At 46.1% G+C, this 20,999-nt stretch overlaps 1 protein-coding gene across 2 annotated transcripts in view; it reads left to right on the top strand.

The window, feature by feature from the left end:
- Nucleotides 1-20,999, top strand: part of NT5DC3 (5'-nucleotidase domain containing 3) — a 55,191-nt gene that overhangs the window by 11,157 nt on the left and 23,035 nt on the right. Inside the window, exons 2-6 of one of the 2 annotated variants that reach the window (XM_067697745.1) lie at nucleotides 6,983-7,167; nucleotides 13,097-13,171; nucleotides 13,626-13,681; nucleotides 19,222-19,312; nucleotides 20,259-20,396. In XM_067697745.1, the coding sequence (XP_067553846.1) occupies nucleotides 6,983-7,167; nucleotides 13,097-13,171; nucleotides 13,626-13,681; nucleotides 19,222-19,312; nucleotides 20,259-20,396 (545 nt within the window). Of the gene's footprint in view, nucleotides 1-6,982; nucleotides 7,168-12,434; nucleotides 12,556-13,096; nucleotides 13,172-13,625; nucleotides 13,682-19,221; nucleotides 19,313-20,258; nucleotides 20,397-20,999 lie in introns of those variants that run through there. The other variant, XM_067697746.1, reaches the window with a different exon arrangement.

The following is a 20,999-nucleotide window of genomic DNA, read 5'->3' as shown; positions in this document are numbered from 1 at the left end:
TAACCCTTCCCCCCCCAAATTTGTGATACTTTTTGATACACAGATGTTTAAAATTTTTATATTGTAAATCTGTTGATATTTTTGTTTTGATTTATTCTATTGCTTTTACATTTGGAAAGTTATGTTCTATCCTGAGATGAAGTAAATAGTAGTCTATATTTTCCCACCTTTTTAATATTTAGAAATAAAACTTAAGTCTTTGATTCACATGGTGTTTGTTTTGCAGCATAGTGTGAAGGAACATCTTACTTGACACCCTTTCCATATAGCTAAGCAGTGTTTATTTAGTTAGAGAGATAGACTATTCCAGGTGAATTTTATTCATCAGTATTCAATTACAGTATGTTCTGGAGAACACAGAGTAGTAGATTGCCCACCTTGTTGAAAATAGGGCATATGAAGGAGGATTTAAGATTGGGAAGACAGACTGAAGTCTACGTGGGGACTGCCTTTGATGCCATGTTAAAAGTTGAAATTTGTAGGCAGTGAGAATTTTGAGTGGCTGAATATCCTTGAAATGAACTTTTAGTTAGGAGTCCTTCAGCTGCAAGCAATAAAAATAAAAAAGCCTGAGTCAAACTGATTTAATTTAAGCAAAAAATTGAAAAGATATTTTATGGGCTTGTGCAGTTGAAAAATCCAGAGGTAGTACCAGCTTCAAGCTTGCCTTGATCCAAGTTCAGTTGATGTCGTTGGGTGGCTTCTTTCCGTCTCTTGACCTTGCCCTCCTCCCCACTGGCCTCTTTTTTAGGTTGCTAGAGGTGGTCCTTCATATCTCCAGATTTATATCCTCTTAGGTCCATGTTTGGAAGAAACGAATGTCTCTTGCTTGAAATTCCCTTATAAATCCAGAAATTTCCTTGATTGGCCTCATTGGTTCTCTGTGGCTACAGGGGACATATGAGGATAATTGGCTGGAGGTACCTGCCCCAGATGAATCGTGTTGGTGAGGGAATTCAGGGGTTCTCGTTGGCCAGGTTTGGGTCACATGATCTCCTCCCAGAGTCAGGAACAGAACCTCGCCAGGACCACATAGTCCGAATGTTAGGGAGGGGCGGTTTCCCAGAGCAGTTGAGCATACTGGAGAAACAGAAGGTGTGTCAGTCAGGTTAGGCTAGCTTATGCTGCAGTGACAAGCGACACCAAAAATCTCAGCGGTTTAGGATTAACAGCTATAACCACAGTTTATTTCTCACTCCTGCAGTTTCCTGGGGCCTCAGGCACTTCTCCAGGACAGCTGCCCTCAATGTGGTGGCCTAGCCTTCCAGGCTTCTCCATCTTGTGGTGTCTCCATAGCACATGTGTCCATGATTGATACAGCAGGGGAGGGAGTGTGCTCTGGTCTGGAAGTGACTCGTGTCACTTCTGCCCACAATCTGTTGGCCAGAGCTGGCCAGAGCGGGACTGGGGGTGGTTAGGGGTGAAGTGGGGGGGTTGTAGTCTTCCCCATGTGCCTGGAAGGAGAGAATGTGAGTCAGCACGAGGTGGCCCAGCCACACTGGGTAGCACACACGCCCAGGGCCCACAGTCACTGCCTACCACAGGCTCCCTCGAGGACCTCAGTTGGTCTGACTCACCCCTTATGCCTCTCCTCCTGACTTTATCTGACCTGTTCCTGGGACGGTGCTGAGAGTAGGGCATGTATCCCTTTAGAGCTCCCCAGTGTGGTGTCCCCAAGGGCCGAGGGACAGTCATGTTGCCTTTCTGAGGACATTAGGAGTATTTCTTGACATGACTCAGGCCATGGATTTCTACTCGGCACTGTCCCCACACACTGCTCCATTGGTCTGGGGGCCTTTATTAAGGGAGAGTCATTGTGCATTTCTGAACGTTACGGGGAACACAGTACTTATCAAAAATTGTATTTCCCAAACTCAGATCTTTACACGGTTTAAAAATTTTTCCTTGAATAGGTGGAAAAATGTCTGACTTCTATACCTAAGTTCTGATTTCATTCATACTCAGAAGTAAAGATAAAGTTAAGGCAAGGAAGGAATTCTTCTGTGGTGACCTTACAAAAACAAAAACAAACTCACCAAAAAACCAACATAACAGAAAATGGTGTAGTGGCTATGGAAAACAGTATGGTGGGTCCTCAAAAAATTAAAAATCAGGGGCTTCCCTGGTGGTGCAGTGGTTGAAAGTCCGCCTGCCGATGCAGGGGACACGGGTTCGTGCCCCGGTCCGGGAATATCCCACATGCCGCGGAGCGGCTGGGCCTGTGAGCCATGGCTGCTGAGCCTGCGCGTCTGGAGCCTGTGCTCTGCAACGGGAGAGGCCACAACAGTGAGAGGCCCGTGTACCGCAAAAAAAAAAAAAAAAAAATTAAATTAAAAATCAGGTTACTGTATGATCTAGCAAGTCCACTTCTGGGTATATACCCTGAAGAAGTGAAAGCAGGGGCTCAAAGAGGTATTTGTCCATCCACGTGCATAGCAGTTTTATTCACAATAGCCAACAGGTGAGAGCAACCCAAGTGTCCATGTGTCATCACAGATGAATGGATAAACAAAATGTGGATATACATGCAGTGGAATATTCTTTAGCCTTTAGAAGGAGTGAGCTTCTGACACGTGCTCCGACATGAATGAATCTTGAAGATGCTCTGCTAAACAAAATGAGCCACTCACAGAAGACCAGTACTGTGTGATTCTCCTTATGTGAGGTCCCTAGAGGAGTCCCATTCCTAGAGACGGAACATAGAAGGGTGGTTGCCAGGGCCTGGGGGAGGAGGAATGGGGAGCTGGCGTTTAATGGAATGGGTGTGGAGTTGCACTTTCGCAGGATGGAAAGAGTTCTGAAGCTGGACGGTGGGGATGGTCGCACAGCAGTGTGAATCACCTTAATACCACTGCACCGTACACTTAAAATGGTTAAGATGGTAAATTTTGTGTTATGCGTATTTTCCCACAATAAAAATAAGCAAGCACAGAACCCCAGGAAGCTTACAGATGTTTCCTGTAAGGGGTCCACTGCGTGTCCTAGTGCTCTGTGGGATGAGCAGGTAACGGAAGCTGGTGCGAGTGCAGGGGGCGCCCAGTCTGCCGCCTGATCTCAGGAAAGGCGCTCACCTCCCAGCTCAGGGTGGCCGCCTTGGAACCCAGCTCTGGTCGGAGCTCTGGGCAGAGCGGCAGAGCTGTCTCTCCATGTCTTTGTCCTCGTTGTGTAGTCTTGCTGTCATCATCTGTTAGGAGCAAAAGGAATTCGCTCTCTAAATTCGTACCCAGTCTTGTGTCTGCTTTGGGGAAGTACATAACTGACTAGTCAAGGGCCCTTCTGTTTATACTTGGAGTCCTCAGTTTAGACAGACCGTATTTCCCTGAATGGTTGGCGTTCTTTCCTTTTGCCTTGTAATGACTCGCGTTTATCCTTAGCACTTTTTTGAAGTGATTGCGTAGGATGTTGAGATCCTTTTAAGCTGCTGGTGCTCCTTGTGTTTATTTCGAGTGGTGACAAATTAAACATGCAAGCTTTCCGGTGATGATGTTCACGTGACTGACACACCTTGAGCTTTCCCTCCAGTGGGGCGTACGCTCCTGGGCAGCTTCTGGAGATGTGCTGATCGTCAGCACCATGTTCCAGCACAGTCGTGTTTCTTGAGGGCTTCACAACTTCTTCTCAGGTAGCAGAAAGGGACGTAGACTTCATTGTCAACACCTTTCTAAATAGAAACTTCTAAGGTCAACAGGCCATGAGAGCTTCCTTGGAAAGGTCATTTGTGAAAGAAGAGCTTTTGGTCACTCTGTAAGCGATCCCGCTTTACTTCATACAGACAATGCCATGTGGTCCTATTCGGAAAATGACATCCTCTGCGGTGGCCCGTTGATGATGTAAGGCCAGATGGTCTTCAGTGTTGGATGCTGAAGAGCTTAGGACCACTGGCTTCTCCCTTCCTGAGGACTGGTTCTTGTGAACTGTCTGCCTTCAAGTTTCTTGAAATGTTACTGTCTTTCTTATCCTCAGATGGATCTTAGTTGCAAAAAAAAAAAAAAGAAAGGCCAAGGTTACCATCTCGTTGATTTTGACAAAGGGAACTAAGAAGAAATGGAATTGTTGGTGAATCTTGGCTATTTGGGCTTTCAGTAGGACTTGGTCATACCTAGGTTGTCAGTGGGAGAGGAACTTGGCATCTTACCTGGTGACCATGAATAGGCTTCAGGGGTCAACCTTCCTGAAGTTTTCCACAAAATTTTGTTTGTGTTTTTCTGTGGGGAGAGGATTCTATGGCTTCTGTTAGGTTCTCAAAGGGATCCAAGCCCCACAGCTATAAGGAGCCTTCTGAAAGGCTCAGAATACGTCATTGTGGCTGGCACGGTGCCCCGATTGGAGTTGTCACCCTGTGAAAGTACTTTTTGGGTATTTCAGGTGGCCCCTGAGAAGTGAATAATGTGAGAAAGAAGTGAGCAGAAGGGAAGGAGGAAGCATTGTAGACTCTATGGTAAGCATTGAAATGAGGAAGGATTGACTCCATTGTATTGCGAAAATAAGTGCACCCTTCTCAAATGCTTGTTGATTCCCATAGTCCTGGAGAAGAGCATTAAGAGCGCAGATTCTGAAGCCAGACTTACCAGGTTCAGATCCCAGCTCTGCTGTTTAGCGGTTGTGTGTCCTTCAGCCAATTGTGTAATTTCTGTGTGCTTCTAGTGTCCTCATACATCACGTGGGGATAGTAGAGCCTTCGCCTCATGAGGTTGTCGTAAGGATTAAATGAGGTGATAGAAAGCGCTTCTGAGCATATAGTACGTGGTAAGTGCTTAATAAATATTAGCTCTTACGACAGAGCCAGGAGGTGGCCCTTAGTAACGTCAAGAGTGGTAAAATACAGATAGTTCCATTTTAGTAGTAAGATGTGGACAGTTCACTTTTCGTGTGTGTGCGTTACAGGTGGTTTTGTACCTATATCTCCAGGAAGTCACCTGCCTTCAGCATTCGTTTACTGGTGAGTTGTTTCAGGTAAATTTTGGTGCACAAACATCATAAAAGGTGAGAGAATGCTGTTACGTATCCTCTTAGCAAAATGGGACGGTCTGTGTTCTTGTTGCAAAATGTTGCACGATGAGATTCTTTGTGTTAAATGACTACCTGTGAAATGACTGGATGAGAATATTGTACTTCCTTTTTGTCTTTAGAAATATATTGTGCAACCTCTGTCATTACCCGACTCTAGAGAGCTGCTTTCTGTCCCTTTGCATTTATCTTCTGACTCACCTAATAATTGTGAAATGTCTTCTTCTGTCAGTTTTATGCTGGAAAATAGAAAATTATGAATTCTCAACTGTGTTCCATGAAAGCTAAAAAAATGACTTCAGAGATGGTATCTTCAGACTTCTTTGATATACCTTCCTGAAAATGATGTGATAGTTCGGGCAGGGCAATGAGGAAGCTGAAGGATGACGTAGCGATGATTTGCTTCACTATTGCAACATCTCGGGCAATCTCCTGTCATACCCTGCTTTCTTTATTTAGTCTTTTTTTAAAATCATAGGTGAGAATAATTGCTAGATAATGATGAAATAATGCCTGCAATGATAAAATAGCAAAATGTTTCAAGATGTTGGAAACTAAGGTCACTAACCTCCCATACTGCATCTTAGATTTTTAAAAGGATCCAGTGGGCTCATGGAAGTTGTAAGGTAGGATGAGTTTTTGGAAAACCTCCAAGAAAGAATAAAGATCATGAAAATAGCAATCCTCACAAATAGTCAGAACTGCTCAAAAAAGAAGCTCAAAACTAACATAGGATCCAGGGGACCCTGATGGTATCCTGGGGATAATCACATTTCTAACAAATCATCTGAAAGGCAAAGATGAACATCTGAAGGTACTTAATGCTGTTTTTCTTAAACAGGAAAAATACCTAAGTGTGTAACATAGAGTAAAAGGTTGATGTGGCACAATATACCAGAATCTTATATAATGGGTTTTTTTAAAAAATTAGTTTATTTATTTATTTTTGGTGGCGTCGGGTCTTCGTTGCTCTGCATGGGCTTTCTCTAGTTGCGGCGAGCGGGGGCTACTCTTCGTTGCGGTGCACGGGCTTCTCATTGCGGTGGCTTCTCTTGTGGAACACGGGCTCTAGGCACGCGGGCTCAGTAGTTGTGGCTTGCGGGCTCTAGAGTGCAGGCTCAGTAGTTGTGGTGCACGGGCTCAGTTGCTCCACGGCATGTGGGATCTTCCCGGACCATGGCTCAAACCCACGTCCCCAGCATTGGCAGGTGGATTCTTAACCACGGTGCCACCAGGGAAGCCCTATATAATGATTTAAATTTATATTCTTAGAAAGTCTGTAATGATAGAACACGTTATGATAGGATATTAAATTTAGAGTGGAGCACAAAGCTGTGTATATCGTGTGAGGTCAACTATGTAGACTACATACACAGAACAATATGGGCGGCAAATACAGGAAATGTTAATAGTTTTTTTCTGGGTGATGTTACAGTGGGTGATATTTAATTATCTACATGTTTCTCTATCTTCTAAAATCTCTAACTGGCATGTATTCTTTTTTAAACAAAAACAAATCTTTTCGTGATGTCGAAGCAAATTTTTTTTTATAACAGTCTTATTAGGATGTTATGTACATACCATACAAGTCACCCACTTAAAGTTTCCCATTCAGTGGGTTTTAGTGTAATCAAAACAGCTGTTCAGCATCACCACAATCAATTTTAGAACATTTTCATCACCCCCAAAAGAAATTCTGTGCCCATTAGCAGTCATTCCCTTTCTCCCCATCCGCCAGTTCTAGGCAACCACCAGTCTATTGATACTTTCTGACTCTGGATTTGCCTAGTCTAGACATATCATATAAATTGAATCATACAATATGTGGTCCTTTGTGACTGGCTTCTTTCACTTAGCATAATGTTTTCAAGGGAAGGCTAATCCCACTTGCACTTTAATTTACTCATTTTGTTTCGAAATCATACTAACCTTTATTTATCATAGGGTATAATGTATTTTTTCCCTTTACTTCTAGAATTGGTTCCTTCAATTATGAGCAACTTGTTGAATCCAGATGCCATCTTCTCAAACAATGAGATGAGTCTGTCGGACATTGAAATCTATGGCTTTGATTATGATTACACCTTGGTGTTTTATTCCAAGCACCTCCACACACTGATATTTAATGCCGCTCGGGACCTTCTCATCAACGAACACAGGGTAAGAGCATGGGGACATCACAGACCTCCTCCCCTTCCCCTTTGGCGTTTGAAGACTAGCAGTGAGCTGACCTGGCCTCGTGCATGGTACCATAGACATCCCTTAGTAAATTGTTGCTGAATGAATGAGTAGATTTGGTTCCGTTCCAAATGACTCCATCTGGAAGATAGTTTTTTTAAAAAACCACTTTATTGAGGTATGATTGACACGTGAAAGGCTATATGTATTTAATGTATGTAACTCACTGAGGTTCAGGATAAGTGTGTGAAACATCATCAAGGTCATAAACTATCCATCGCCTCCCAAAGTTTCCTCCTGCCCCCTTTATTATCATTATTGTTATTTGTGTGTGTGTGTGTGTGTGTGTGTGTGTGGTAAGAACGCTTAACATAAGATCTACCCACTTAGCAAATTTTGGGTATACAATATTGTTAGCTATAGGTACTATGCTATATAATAGGTCTCCAGAACTCATTTATCTTGTGTAACTGAAACTCTGTACCTGGAAGATAGTTGTTTGTTTAATAAAGAATCTTTAGATGTCTCTGACAAAGAGACTGTCCCAAGTTACTCATTAGTGGAGATTCAGCCGCGGACGTTTGCCCTCTCCTTTCTCATGGAGCAGTGACATAGGTTCTCCCAAAGCCTGATGCAGCGGCAGACTGTTGAGTTCTGGTTGGAAGGAATTCTTGAAATCATGGGCAATGTTTTCCTCTCATCACTGAACGGAATCGCGTTCTTAAAGAATATTTGACTGTCTTTTGATGTGTGGTGTTGTTGAAAGCTTATAATAAGGAAGGAAGAAAAACACTCAAAACCAAACGTGGTTTTCTCTAGTCTAGTTTGAGTACATGTTTCAGGGACCAGGATGAGAAGCATCCTCAGAGGTCGTCTGGACCAGTCCCCTTTGAGAACCCCTGACAGCATCCCGAGGAGTGTGCCTGGGGTGCAGGTGTTCTGAATTTGGGGAGATTCTTCCATGGGTTGAACAGTTCTGCCTTCATGCAGCTTTTACCACTGATCCCTCCTCTTCATTCATCCCTTCACACGTTCATTCTCCCTTTACTCAGTCCTCTTCTGTGCTAAGCTCTGTCATAGAAGCAGGGAGGATGAAGGTGAGTAGGATACAGGTGCTGCCCTTGGAGAACCAACAGTCTAGTGGGGGAGTCCATCCTGTAGGCAGGTAAATTAGGAAGCCTCTGCCTGGTGGAGCCCTACAGACATCTGAACAGAGAGCTAGGCGTGTGCAGAGGATGGTTGGAACGACTTTCTCTGCCCGAGGGAATTGGGGAAACAACGAAGGAGGTGATATTTCAGTGGAATCTGGAAGGAGTTTATCCACAGAGGTGGGCTGGGGGTGGGGGAGGTTGGGTGTGAGTAACCTAGAAACCTAAATCATGAAAACTGATGCTTTATACTTGACTATTTGAGTAATGGGCTGGGTGTAATAGGGACCATTATGCCCTCTAAGACTTCTTTTACCTGTTGGATCATTCTTAGTTTTTCCAGCCATTCTCATTTGGCGTCTTTTCTCATCTTTTCGTCGTCTTGGTCACCGTCCTTTGTGTGTGCTCTGGTTTATCCCTCTCAAACGTGAGGCTCTGAACTGAAGACGTTACTGCAGATGGGGTCTGACCAGTGTGGAGCAGAGGGAGCCCATCACCTTCCTGGTTCTGCGTGTCGTACCTTTATAAATGCTGTTTGGATCCTCACCGTTTGGTGCAGTGTATTTCCTGATCCCCTCAGCTTTTGGTTATCAGTGGATTTAATAAGGAACTCATTTGTCCTTATTCAAAATGCAGAAATGGTACTTGCCAAAAATAACATTCCCTTCAGCCACCGAGCTTTCTTTAGTTATGGCCACTTGATCAGATGCAAACCCATCTAGCCACTTGCCATCCAGCTGCATTTCTCCATTTGTTCAAGAGACTCTTCTCTTCGGTCTAACCCACGGTCCTTTCCCTTCACTTCGAGGATGGAAGCAGGATAAGGGCAAGGTGGTCCTGCTCTTGCCCTCCTGTATGTCGGCTTATCCCATCTCCCCACCACCCCATTGGAGAGCGAGCGGAAGGGCTCTTGCACTGGTGCTGGCATTCTAATCCCAGGTCATCTGCAACGTTTGCTGTGACTGATGCCACTTACAAAACGAAGGTCGTTATACTAACACACCAACTGTTGGTGGTCTGCTTAGTGCCGAAAGCACGGGTTCTGGAGCCTGACTGCTGGAGTTTGAATCCTGGCTTTTACCACTTACTTCTTAGGTGATCTCGAGTAACTGACCTAATGTCTCTGAGCCTCAGTTTCCTCCTCTGTGAAATGGGCACAGTACTTTTCTCACATGTTATTGTGATAATTAAAGGAGTTAATTTCTGTAAAATGCCTGGCACATAGAATACACTCAGTACAGGTTAGCTATTACTGCTATTATTTCTGATCTGCGTGACAGCCCTGCAAATGGCTATTCACTCTGTATTACAGAGGCTTACGGAGTTCAGCTAGTAGTTAAAGGCCACAAGACCACTGGAGGCAAAACCAGAATTTGAACTTAGATTTGTGTATTTCCAAGGCAGAGATGCTCTCTTGTTTGTTCACGTTGCCTTTTGTGGGATTAATAACACCTTTTCTTTTACCCTGTGGGTTTGTTGTTCATATGAAAATAAAATATTCATGAAGATTAAAAATTTATGAACTTTGGAGAGAAAAGGGAGATGAAATAGATGGGAAAAAGGGACAATCATTATGATTAGAAAAGCCTCTAGATTTAAGATATTTCATTCCCATTATGTCTGTTTGTTGCTTTGATAAAAGAACTATGTCCTAACACTAATTATATCAAGCATATTAATAGAGGCAGTTATGCTAATGCAGGTTTTTCTCTTGTTTTGGATTGGAAAATAATTCTTCCAAGATGCTGTTGGAAGCATTGAGTTTGGTGCCATTTTTTCCTGCCAAAGGCTAAAAGTACTTGTGGAGATGAAAGACATCTGCTTTCGAGACGCATAGTAATAGAGCGTCTTCCCCAAAAGCAAATGTAAATATCCCTTTCGTAATTACCCTTTCTCTTTTTTTTTCACGAGAATAAGTTTTTACAAAAATTGAAATAAATGTTGGGTAATAACTGTATCTATATTTTCATTCGGTACGTCTGCCCCAAGGGATAGAAGGACAGTGTTAGAAGAGTTCTTAATTTCACTTCCCAGATTTGCACCCTCATCAGTGTTCCTGATTATTAATGGTTACCGACGTTCACCCGGTTTTTCAAATCCAAAGCCTAACGCCAGCCTCTGCTCCCCCTCTGATCTCTCAGCACATGCTGTCTCTTTTTTATAATAAACTTTTCCTTTTAGAAGAGTATTAGGGTTACAGAAAAGTTGCAAGGTAATACAGAGAGTACACCCCATGACTGGTTTCCCCTAATGTTAACATTTTACATTACTCGATGCATTTATCACAGCTGAGGAACTGATATTAATGAATTGTTATTGATGAAAGTCTGTACTTGCTTCAGGTTTCCTTAGTTTTTACCTCACGTCCTTTTCCTGATCTAGGATCCCGTCCAGGACACCACATTGCATTTAGGTGTCACGTCTCCTTAGGCTTCTCTTGGCTCTGACAGTTTCTTACAAGTTCCTTATTTTTGGTGACCCGTCGATGACTTTGATGGTTGTGAAGAGTCCTGGTCAGTACATTTTAGCATGCCCCTCTCTTGGGCGTTGTCCCGTTTCCTCATGGTTAGACTGGGCTTGTGGATTTGGGGAGGAAGACCATGGAGGTAGAGTTCCATTCTCATCACATCCTCTCAACGTGACTCACTACCGACGACGCTGGCCTTGACCATCCGGCTGAGGCAGTGTTTACCAGGTCTCTCCACTACAAAATTACTCTTATCTCCCTTCGCATACTGTACCGTTTGGGAGGAAGTCAGTCTCTACAGCCGTGAGCTCTCTTTTCACTCCTTCAGAATATGTCCTGCCTGCCTCTATCCACTTCTCCCCTCCCCCGCTGCCTGCACCCTGGTCCAAGCCGCCATCACCTCCCGCCCGATGGTGCGGTAGCCCCCTGACTGGTCCCCTGGCTTCTGTTCTTGCCCCTTAGTCTGTTCTCCATTCGGCAGCGAGAGTGAACCTTCAGACGTTAGTCATCTCGGTCCTGGACCCAAGGCCCCCTCGAGCCTTCCCATCACACTTGGAGTGACAGCAGAGGCCTCTAGTGCTCCTGGGCTCCAGGCTTCCTCACCAGCCTCCTCTCCTCTCCCCCTGCCCTCGCTCTGCTCCAGCTGCCTCGCTGCTCCTTGAACCGCCAAACACGCTCCTACCTTCGGGCCTTTGCACCTGCCAGTTCCTCTGGTGGGACCTCCTGCCTGACTCCAGGCAACCCGAAGCCATGCTCTGCATTTTTTTTTTCCCCCTAGATCTCTGAACCCTTGTACTGCATTCTTTCTGTAGTACTTATCACTATGAGGCACTGTACCATGTGTTGGTATGTTTATGGTTCGCCTGCCCACCACAGAATGGAAACTTCTTAGGGGCAGAGGCGGTGTCAGTTGTTTTTTTTGGTTTTTTCAGCTGCGCCCCGTGGCATGCGGGATCTTAGTTCTCCAACCAGGGATCAAACCCGGGCCCCCTGCAGTGGAAACGTGGAGTCTTAACCACTGGTCTGCCAGGGAAGTCCTGACAGTGTCAGTTTTGTTCACTGCCGCACTCCTAGGCCCTGGCACAAAGTACGCGCTCAGTAAATACTTGACGTGTTCATTGGATTCCACCGTTAAGTGAGAGTGTATAGTGCTCGGTGTAGAGTCGCCTGATGCAGGTCCTCTTGCCTTGGCTTCATGTTTCGTGTGGATTTTGGAGAACTTTGTTTCTATACCCTTCTGCGCAGGAGGGAAATAGCACTGAGTGATTCCTTGGCACACGTGGCAGGTGTTAGATAAATGAGCCCGAATGTGACATTTGACTCAGCGCTTTGTGCAGCTTGGCCGGGAAACTTGCCGCGTGAGGGTCAGCCTGGTGGTTCCAGGAGATGTTCTTGCACACGCGTGACCCTGGCCGTGCACTGGGAGGTAGCTGTGCAGCCATGTAGAGGGGTTTCCTGTGCCCGTTGACAGTTGTGTAGGTTTTTTACGTAAGCAGTTCACATCATGATTGGGAGATCCTGGGGACACAGCCTCCCTAGTCTCAGAAGTCGATATTCTGGCCCGCAGGTGCACGCTCTGCGGGCAGGGGCAGTGGGGAGAGCCTGACCCCCCGCCTCACCACGCTCCGTGCTGTGTGGCCCAGGCCAGGTTGTTTCATCCGGAGCCTCTGAGGTCCCATCTGTCAAATGGGCATGGTGGGGCCAGCTGTGCAGAGCAGCAGACAGTGTGCTCGGTACGTCGGTGCTGCCAGCGAGGTAAATGGTGTTCTAATTCTGAGATCTCGGGAGAGAGGGAAGGACTTGGATGCCGGGTGCAGTGGATAAGGAGGGGATTGGGACTTTTGTGTAGTAGGAGGGACAGGTTAATGATTAGGAAATAGCAGGGGAGCCAGGCTGTGTGTTCTGAACCAAAGTTGGAGCTGTACCTGGGAGCCGGGTGCTGAGAGAGGGTGTCTCTGGCCCGAGTGGGAGGAAGGCTGTACCGACGGCTGAGGGGTCCCTGCAGCTGAGGACAGGGGAGAGTTAAGGCCAGAGAAGCCGGGGGGCTGAAGAAGCTGGGGGGCTGAGGCCTCTCCTGTGTGTGGGCAGATAAACACGGAGTAGGGCGGAAGGGGTGCTCTGTGGCCTGGCAGCGCTTGGTCTGGAAGCAGAGGGCAAGCTGTGGCCTGTCCCTTCTGACCCCAGCTTCCCACCCAAGTGCACGAGCCGTCTCAGCCTTCGTACAGGGGCCATGTGTGGATGCTGTCTTGAACTTAGTACGTTGCTAGCTAAAACCGGTTCCTTTCTTCCTTCTTAGTATCCCGTGGAAATCAGGAAGTATGAATATGACCCAAACTTTGCAATCCGTGGACTGCATTATGACGTGCAGCGGGTAGGTTGAATTCTCATCCTTGTTTACAGTTACGCATGCTCGGGAGTCAAATGTACTCTTGATGCTTTTCTTTGCTGAACGTGTAAATTGATTTTAAATTTTGTTCTTTGGGGCTGAAGAACTAAATTATCCAAAACATCTTTGGATGAAGTCTTTTTCCAGAGACTGTATTGGAAGAGCATGAACGCATTTAGCCACTGGGAGATACTTGCTTATTTCCAATAGTCATTCATTTTCAACATAATGAGGACAAGGTGGTTGTCATATCTTTTTTTGCAGACAGGCCGTTTCCTTAATGAGGAACTCGGCAAGCAAAGCTTTCAGAAACATACAGGATGCTTCTTTGTTTAAGACAACTTGATGTTGATAGGATTTATCATGACACCTGGCATTTTCATTAAATATGCAAATTCCTCTGCATCATTTACCTGTGTGTGTGCTTGTGTTTTTGAAGGCAGTCTTGATGAAGATCGATGCTTTTCATTACATACAGCTGGGAACCGTCTACAGGTAAGCGTGAGAGGAAGTAAATTTAATGTACCCGAAGTAACCGTGTGGCTTTGGGTTTCAAGACCCCCTGAGTGTTTAGTGATGGGAGGGCTGCAGTGTGTGTATCTGGGAACCATTCACTCATTCCCCCACTCCCTCCCTCATTCAGGAACATTGATCAGGCCACTACCATGTTAAGATGCTAATGGTTTGGCTTGCGAGGATGTCTTCAAGGAGCTCGGTACGTAGGTTGGAAGCCACACAGGTAGACCAATGAGTGCAGTCCACGGAGACCCAGGTGATGATGGACGTGTGCTCAGCCATTATGGAGCACTTTGGAGGACTCTGGGGAGGACGGGCTCTCCAAAGGCGATGGTGGCCACCTGAGTGAGGGTCCTGCAGAGGAGGTGTGGATGGGGAGGGATGGTGGGGGCAGGTTGTTGTTCCCACCATGGTAATTGAGTAGTTTGGATATTAAGACTCTTTTCCTCCTGTTTATTTATTTATTTATTCATTTATTTTTTGCGGTACGCGGGCCTCTCACTGTTGTGGCCTCTCCCGTTGCGGAGCACAGGCTCCGGACGCGCAGGCCCAGCGGCCATGGCTCACGGGCCCAGCCGCTCCGCGGCATGTGGGATCTTCCCGGACCGGGGCACGAACCCGCGTCCCCTGCATCGGCAGACGGACTCTCAACCACTGCGCCACCAGGGAAGCCCTCCTGTTTATTATTGATAGAATTAATAGAAGTACTGAGCTCAGTGAGAAATCTTTGTAACTTTGAAATGAAGGGTTTTGCCTTTTCTAATTCTTAAATTCGTGGGTGGGATTTAGGAGTGTGGTTTGTATTTACATATATATTTGGTATTTGTCTTTCTGTTTCTAAATGTGCTTACACTTCTGTTTCCTAATTTATTAGTTCTGGACATTGTCCCTGCTGTGAGGGCTGAGGGTTTGGCTCTCCTGCGCACGCACCCCCTTCTCCAGCCTCATCCTCCTAACCCTGTTGGGATCTCTCTCGGATTGTTTCACCGTTTGCAGTATGGCTCTAGGTCTTGTTCATTCTGAAGCCAAGTAGTGCACTGAGATCGTTTTCTTTTACAGTGCTTGGTTTTTAGGTTTAATAATAACCTCATTTTTTATTTGCTTAGTTTTCTAGTTAGGTATCTCTAGTTTTTTCCTTAATGTTCCATCACAGATATCCAGCATCTATTTATTTCCTCACAATTCAAGTGTGTTACATAATGTCTCAGTTACTTTTCTTTTTGACTACCTCCTCCTGCTCTCATCTACTCTGATTGTTCATTCTGGGACTTCCATTTGCTACTTTCCCTGTTTCCTGGTTCCCATCTCTTCCTCTTTCTGGCTTTACTCCCTCATTTTGCTGGAGCACATCCTCCAGTAGCTTCTTGGCGCTGGATACGGCTGATTCTGGGGATCTGTGGTCGTTCATCAGTTCCTCTCGTTGGTGTCCCCATGCAGGCCCCGTTCTCAATGTTGCTCAGTCAGGTGCCTCCTTCTCACCAACTGTTTGTTTTCCAAAACCATGTAGAAACGTCTTATCTGCTGATGTCTTTGCACTCATTTCCTTTGATTTTGAGCAATTTGTCCTTTTGCTGTCACTTTAATGGTGTTTCAAGAGGGAGAAGAGGTGGTGGTGGTGACGAGAAAAATAATATTAGTAATAATAAATAGCAACTAACAAATATTGAGTTTTGCAGTGAGACAGATACTGCCATAAAGGTTTTGAGTTAACTCATATGATCTTCCAAATAATTTTATAAGGTAGGTACTATTATTGGTCCCAGAGATGTTAATAGGTAACTTGCCCAAGGCCACACAGAAGTAGAATTCAGACCCAGACAGTCTGGCTCCAGAGTCTGTGCTCTTGGCCTGTGTACAGCAGGCATTTGTGAATGTGTGAGGGTTAACTGGAAGTCCCCGGCAGATCTTTCAAACCTGTCCCTCCAATTATGTTTCTACCCTCTGCTCCTGGACTCAGTCGCTTAGCCCATCTCTCCGGGCTCTGTGGTGTTCTGCAGTGCAGTCCATCCTGGACGTAGTTGCTAGACTGACCTACCTAAAGCATTGCCTTCAACAACCCCTCTCTCTTCTGAAATCCTGGATGGCTCCCCACTGTCTGAAGGATAGAGCCCAGATCTCTTAAATTTTCCATCAACCTTCTCTAAAACCCTTAGCTTCCTCTTCTGCCGTACACACCTCCTTTACTTCCCGGATGGGTTAAGACTCTTGGTTGCAGGTGACTGAGACCCAACTCAAACTGGCTTTAAAAAAACCCCAGTTTGGGCTCACTAGTTGTGTAGTCTAGGGACAGAGCTTGTTGCAGGTGTAGCTGGCTCCAGGGGGCCAGGTAGTTGTTGTCAGTCCTCTTTCCGTCTCTTGGCATTCCTTCTCTCCGGCTTAGCTCACAGCAGGCCCCTCCGCGTGGTGACCCCTGGCAGTACCTGGCTTCCAGCCCCAGCTCCAGGTCAAGGGGAGAAGGGGAGTTTCTCTTCCCAGCAGTTTCAGCCAGTCTCAGGGAGCGGATGCCGGGCAGGTGCAACAACACAAATATTCCTTTCCTCCGAGTTCTCCTTTCGCACTGCTCGGCATCTGTTCAGGCTGGTGTTCTCCCAGGATGTGGTTTTCCTTCTCCTCTGCTTCTTGAAATCTCACCCGTCCTTCTGCCTGGCTGACTGGTGTTGAGGCCTCTCCTCGCCCTCTCAGCCTGACAGGCTCTTCCTCTCCTGTGGTCCGTCCCATCCTGTGGCTCCTAATTATCTCGTTCCTTGTTTTGTGGATAAATCATCCATCGTTTTAGGGGTGTGGACAGGGCTAGGCTGGAGGAGCTGCTGAGACATTTAAAGGGGAAGGAGTGCTCAGGCTGAGGTCCTGGGAAGGTCGCTGGGGCCTCGGGGCTGAGAGGGGGTGTGGTAGCCAAAGCAGCAGGGGTGCATGTGTGGCTCTGGAGTCCCACTTCCTGAGTGTGAACCCCAGCCCCACTGCTCACGTGTGTGCGACCTGCTCAAAGCCTTGGTGTTTACTCCTCTGTAAAATGGGCATGATTCCAGCACCCACCTCCAGGGCGGCCGGTCATTTGGACTAGAGCATGCTTGGGACAGCCTAGGCAGGCAGAAATGTCACTTGTCTCCTCTCTCCCCTCCAAAGGGGTAACGAATGAGCAGCTGGCGGGGAAGAAGGCTTGTGTCTCAGCCTCGTCCCTCTCTGATCCCCGCAGGGTCACTGTGTGTGGGCTGTGTGCCTGAGCACCGCTGGGCCGAGGGGCGGGCTGGCTCCCCGCCGCAGTCCTGTTTCATACCCATGTTTTCAGATCTTAACTGGGAACCTTGCGAAAAGCTAGGATTGTTCCCATCGTAGTCACAGCAGCAGGACTTGGAGAGCACTCACCGCATACCGGGCGCCGTTCTGTTTATAGCAACTCGTTTAATCTTCTCAGGAGGTACCACCAGGAGGTGGGCACTGCTATTGCCCCTGCCCCCCATTTAAAAAATGACACTGACACCCAAAGAGGTTAAATTACTTGTTGCTGCTCTAGGTCACCCCCCCAGCAGGTGAGGGAGCTGGGACTTGAACCCAGGGCAGGCTCTTTCAGGTCTGTGCTCCTACCCTTTCTATCTCTCTGACGCACACAGGGCCACGTAAAGTTTTATTCTGATTTCAGCGCGGTTTAGGCCGCATTCGGGTGCGGCAGGTCTGTGTGCTGCTCTGTCTGCATGTTTTGAGCTGGCATTTGGCTGCGTGGGCCTTAAAGATGCAGCTTTTGTGGCCACGGGCCCGTGAACGTGTCTTAGAGGTGGCAGTGGCTTCCGAAGGACCAGGCAGCCCCTAGGGTGGGGACAGAAAAATAACTCCCCCGGCAGAATCCCTTTACTTTGTCTATTCCCTCTCTAGGTGTCAGAGCCTTAGGGGTGTTCACTGCTGACTGCCGCTGCGGTAGCCAGAGCTGTCTTCCAAGGTCACTGTCTAGAACGATCTGGTTTAGTCCCAGTGTCTTATCTGATTTCTGGAGCAAAGATAAAGGGAAGTCCAGTGCTCTTTTGTTTTCAAAGGCCAGTAGTTGTTTCAAGTTAATCAAGATCAGAGGCAAAATATCAATGAATCCCCTTGGCTAGTTTTAAAATTAAGATAAGGGTAGAGAATGGAGGAAAGAGGCTGAAGTGATATTTTCATTAAAGTTACACGTCACATGTAAATTATGTTTTATACGTAGTTTAATATCGGCCAAGTGTGATAAGCAACCTGTGTGTATTAGTAACCGGTGTTTCCATCATTCACTCTGTGGTTTCCTCACCATTGGTGTCTGTTTCCCAGGTGCCTTCTCCTCTAGAGCAGGGGGTGGGGACAGATATTTCCCTTCACAGTTCTCTAGAGGGGCTATTCCAGGGGAGGAAGTCTGAGACCATTAAATCCCACGTGAAACCACCTGCTCACAGCATGGGCACCAGAGACAGGGGTGGCATCCCGGCCAGTCAGACTCCACAATCCTTTTTTCCCTCTCTTTGGAGGAGTTGGATTCATTTACAGATTCTGTTGCAGCTCCTGGAAGCAGGCAGATGGGGGACGTTACCTTGACTTTTTACACATGGGGAAACTGGCCTTCAGTGTGTTGCAGCATTTGGGGTCATTCCTCCCAGAGGTGGTGTCAGGCATCCTGATGTGGCGTATAGTCCACTGGAGCCTGGTGTACGACTTTTTCTGCCTCAGCGCTCACCTTCTTAAGGTAGAGTATCAGAGGGCAGGAGGATGATGGGGACAGACCAGCCTCTCTCTCCCTAATGTATTAAAAACATTAAAAAAAAAAACCCCAAAACTCACCCCAAAGCAGGTCATTAGGAGGCCATGTACCTTGTTGAGGGAAGCCGTGTGATGTGGTGGTTGAAGAGCCTGGGACCCAGTCCTGACCCACCACTTTCTACTTTGGTGACCTTGGGCAAGGTCTGTGACCTTTCTGTGCCTTGGTGGCTTCTGCTGGAAAATGGGAAGAATAATAGTGCCTCCCTCCTAAGATTGCTGAGAATTAAGTGAATGACTACGTGGAATTCATTTCTGGCATTCAGCAGGGGCCATGTGGTATTAGCTATTATTTTTCCTGCTCTCATTACCAGTAGAATGGTAGTAGTAACAGTAGCAGCATCATGCCTGGTATTTACAGCAGCTAGCGGTGGTACCTCCTGCCTCTTTATGACAGCAGCGTCTTGCATCCCAGTTCAAAAATGCCAGCAGTTGTCAGAGGTCTGAAAACTGTTGCTGTCTCTAGCTGATGCTAACTGCCTGTGTTACAGTCAGTTAAATGTGCGTGTAAATGTGTGACAGTTTTTTCTGAACACAGGTTCCATAATCTTTTGTGTTAACTCCCTAGTCTTAATGCCACAAAGTCATCTGTTTTACCATGGCTGTATTTTTATTATTGAGAGTGCTATATGCTTACTGAGCCAGTTATTCTCCAGTAACTTTGTGAATGCAAAAACATTGAGAGAATTAAGAACAAATAATGGAGTCATTATTTCACTGATCAAAATCACTGCCGCCTGTGATTTTCCCAGAGGCCTCAGCGTGGTCCCTGATGAGGAAGTCATTGAAATGTACGAGGGCTCCCACGTGCCTTTGGAACAGATGAGCGACTTTTATGGGAAGGTAACGAGAAATTATTTATTTAATTCAAGCAACCTGTCTTTTTCCTTTTCGAAACATGGCCTGGTAACTTTAGGATCTTGACCTACTAGACTCTCTGCTTATAGGGAATCAGCAAGGACATTTGGGGTTGTGTTTTGAGAGACCCTCGATTTGAGAGAGATGGGTATGTTAGGGTCTCTCCTGGGTTCTTCCATGCTTCTCCTTTCTCAGCCCTTTCCCCCCTACCTGGCGAAGGCTCTGTATACCTTCCTTGTACCCCCTCGCTTGCCACTGTCTCCTCGTGTGTGTCCCCACTTTCTGGATTAAGTCACTGGGGGCTATTGTACAGCAGCTGTTGCCTCCCCTGAGATTAAGGGCAGCACGTCACTTTGTGCCAAAGGGAAACCTCTGCTTTTCTAACTTTTGTGGTCCTCTTTGCTCTCTGAATTTCTGCTTCTTGTACTATTAGATGCGCTCTTATTTGCATGATCAAAATGCAGTGAAGATGCCCAATCAGCTGGTAAACTTAGTCTTATAAATCACAGGTGTTCAGAGAAAGGCTCTTTTCCAAACTCCCATGTGGGCTGTGGGTGCTCAAATTTAGGAGAGTTAGTGGCTTTTTATGCCATTCCATGGGTAAGAATCAATTTGCTGGCTTTCCTCTGTGTGTGATGAAAGCGTGTGAGCTTTAAGATGTATGGAGCCAAAGGAGAGGAAAGGGAAGGGTGGTTAGACTTTTGGGGGGAAATCAGGGCATTTCCTTAGAAATCCCACTTACACTTAGAGTGAGACGTCGGCTCTGCCGTGAATGACAAGAAACAAGGTGAATGTTTTTACTTTTCCATTATTAGAATTTTCCTTTCCTTGTGGGGAGGGAGCCAGATGTTGACGACCAGAATCCCCTGGGTGAGTGTAAAGTCTACTGTGGTGTTGGCTCCCTTGCTGAAGCCTTCCTCCCTGCCTGCAGAGTTCCCACGGAAACACCATGAAGCAGTTCATGGACATCTTCTCCCTGCCCGAGATGACCCTGCTGTCCTGCGTGAACGAGTACTTTCTGAAGAACAACATTGACTATGAGCCTGTGCACCTGTACAAAGACGTCAAGGTGGTGTGGACGTGGGTTGCCATGACGCCGCACCTCTTCTAGCTGCTCAGCAGAAGTAACAGAATCCCTGGCCTCCCTTGTCGGCTGGGTCTTTGAAATCGTCCTTTGCTTGGGATCTCTTTTATTTGTGGTTTAACCCTGAAAAATCCTAAGAAAGATGTTATGTTAGGAGAATTGGAAGTGAGTCAAATTGGTTGTTAAAAGAAGAGGGTACTTGCTATCTGGATTTCCATGTGCGTACATACACACATCATTTACATGACTTTGTGTTTATGTATTTTAATTTACATCCATATTCACATTGTCTATAGATATATTCTTTAAGCTGTCTGAACTTTTTTCAGTACTTAAAAATATGTTTATATATTGCTTATTTAATATATATTTTTAATACATATTTCTAAGCATCTATTATTTAAATATCTGTATTTTTAAAAGATCCATATGTACATACTACGGTGTTTTTATTATGTATTCATGACTAATTTTAAGTATTGACCGCCCTGAATCATGGGTTTTAAGAAGATATAGGATGAATGAACAGTTTCTCAGTATCAGTCTGGTGTTATTTGAACTAAATTTAAATATTTAGTTTTGGTTCTC

The sequence above is a fragment of the Pseudorca crassidens genome, chromosome 11, assembly GCF_039906515.1.
Source record: "Pseudorca crassidens isolate mPseCra1 chromosome 11, mPseCra1.hap1, whole genome shotgun sequence".
Classification (NCBI taxonomy): Eukaryota; Metazoa; Chordata; class Mammalia; order Artiodactyla; family Delphinidae; genus Pseudorca; species Pseudorca crassidens.
This window is presented reverse-complemented; position numbering and strand designations above follow the sequence as displayed.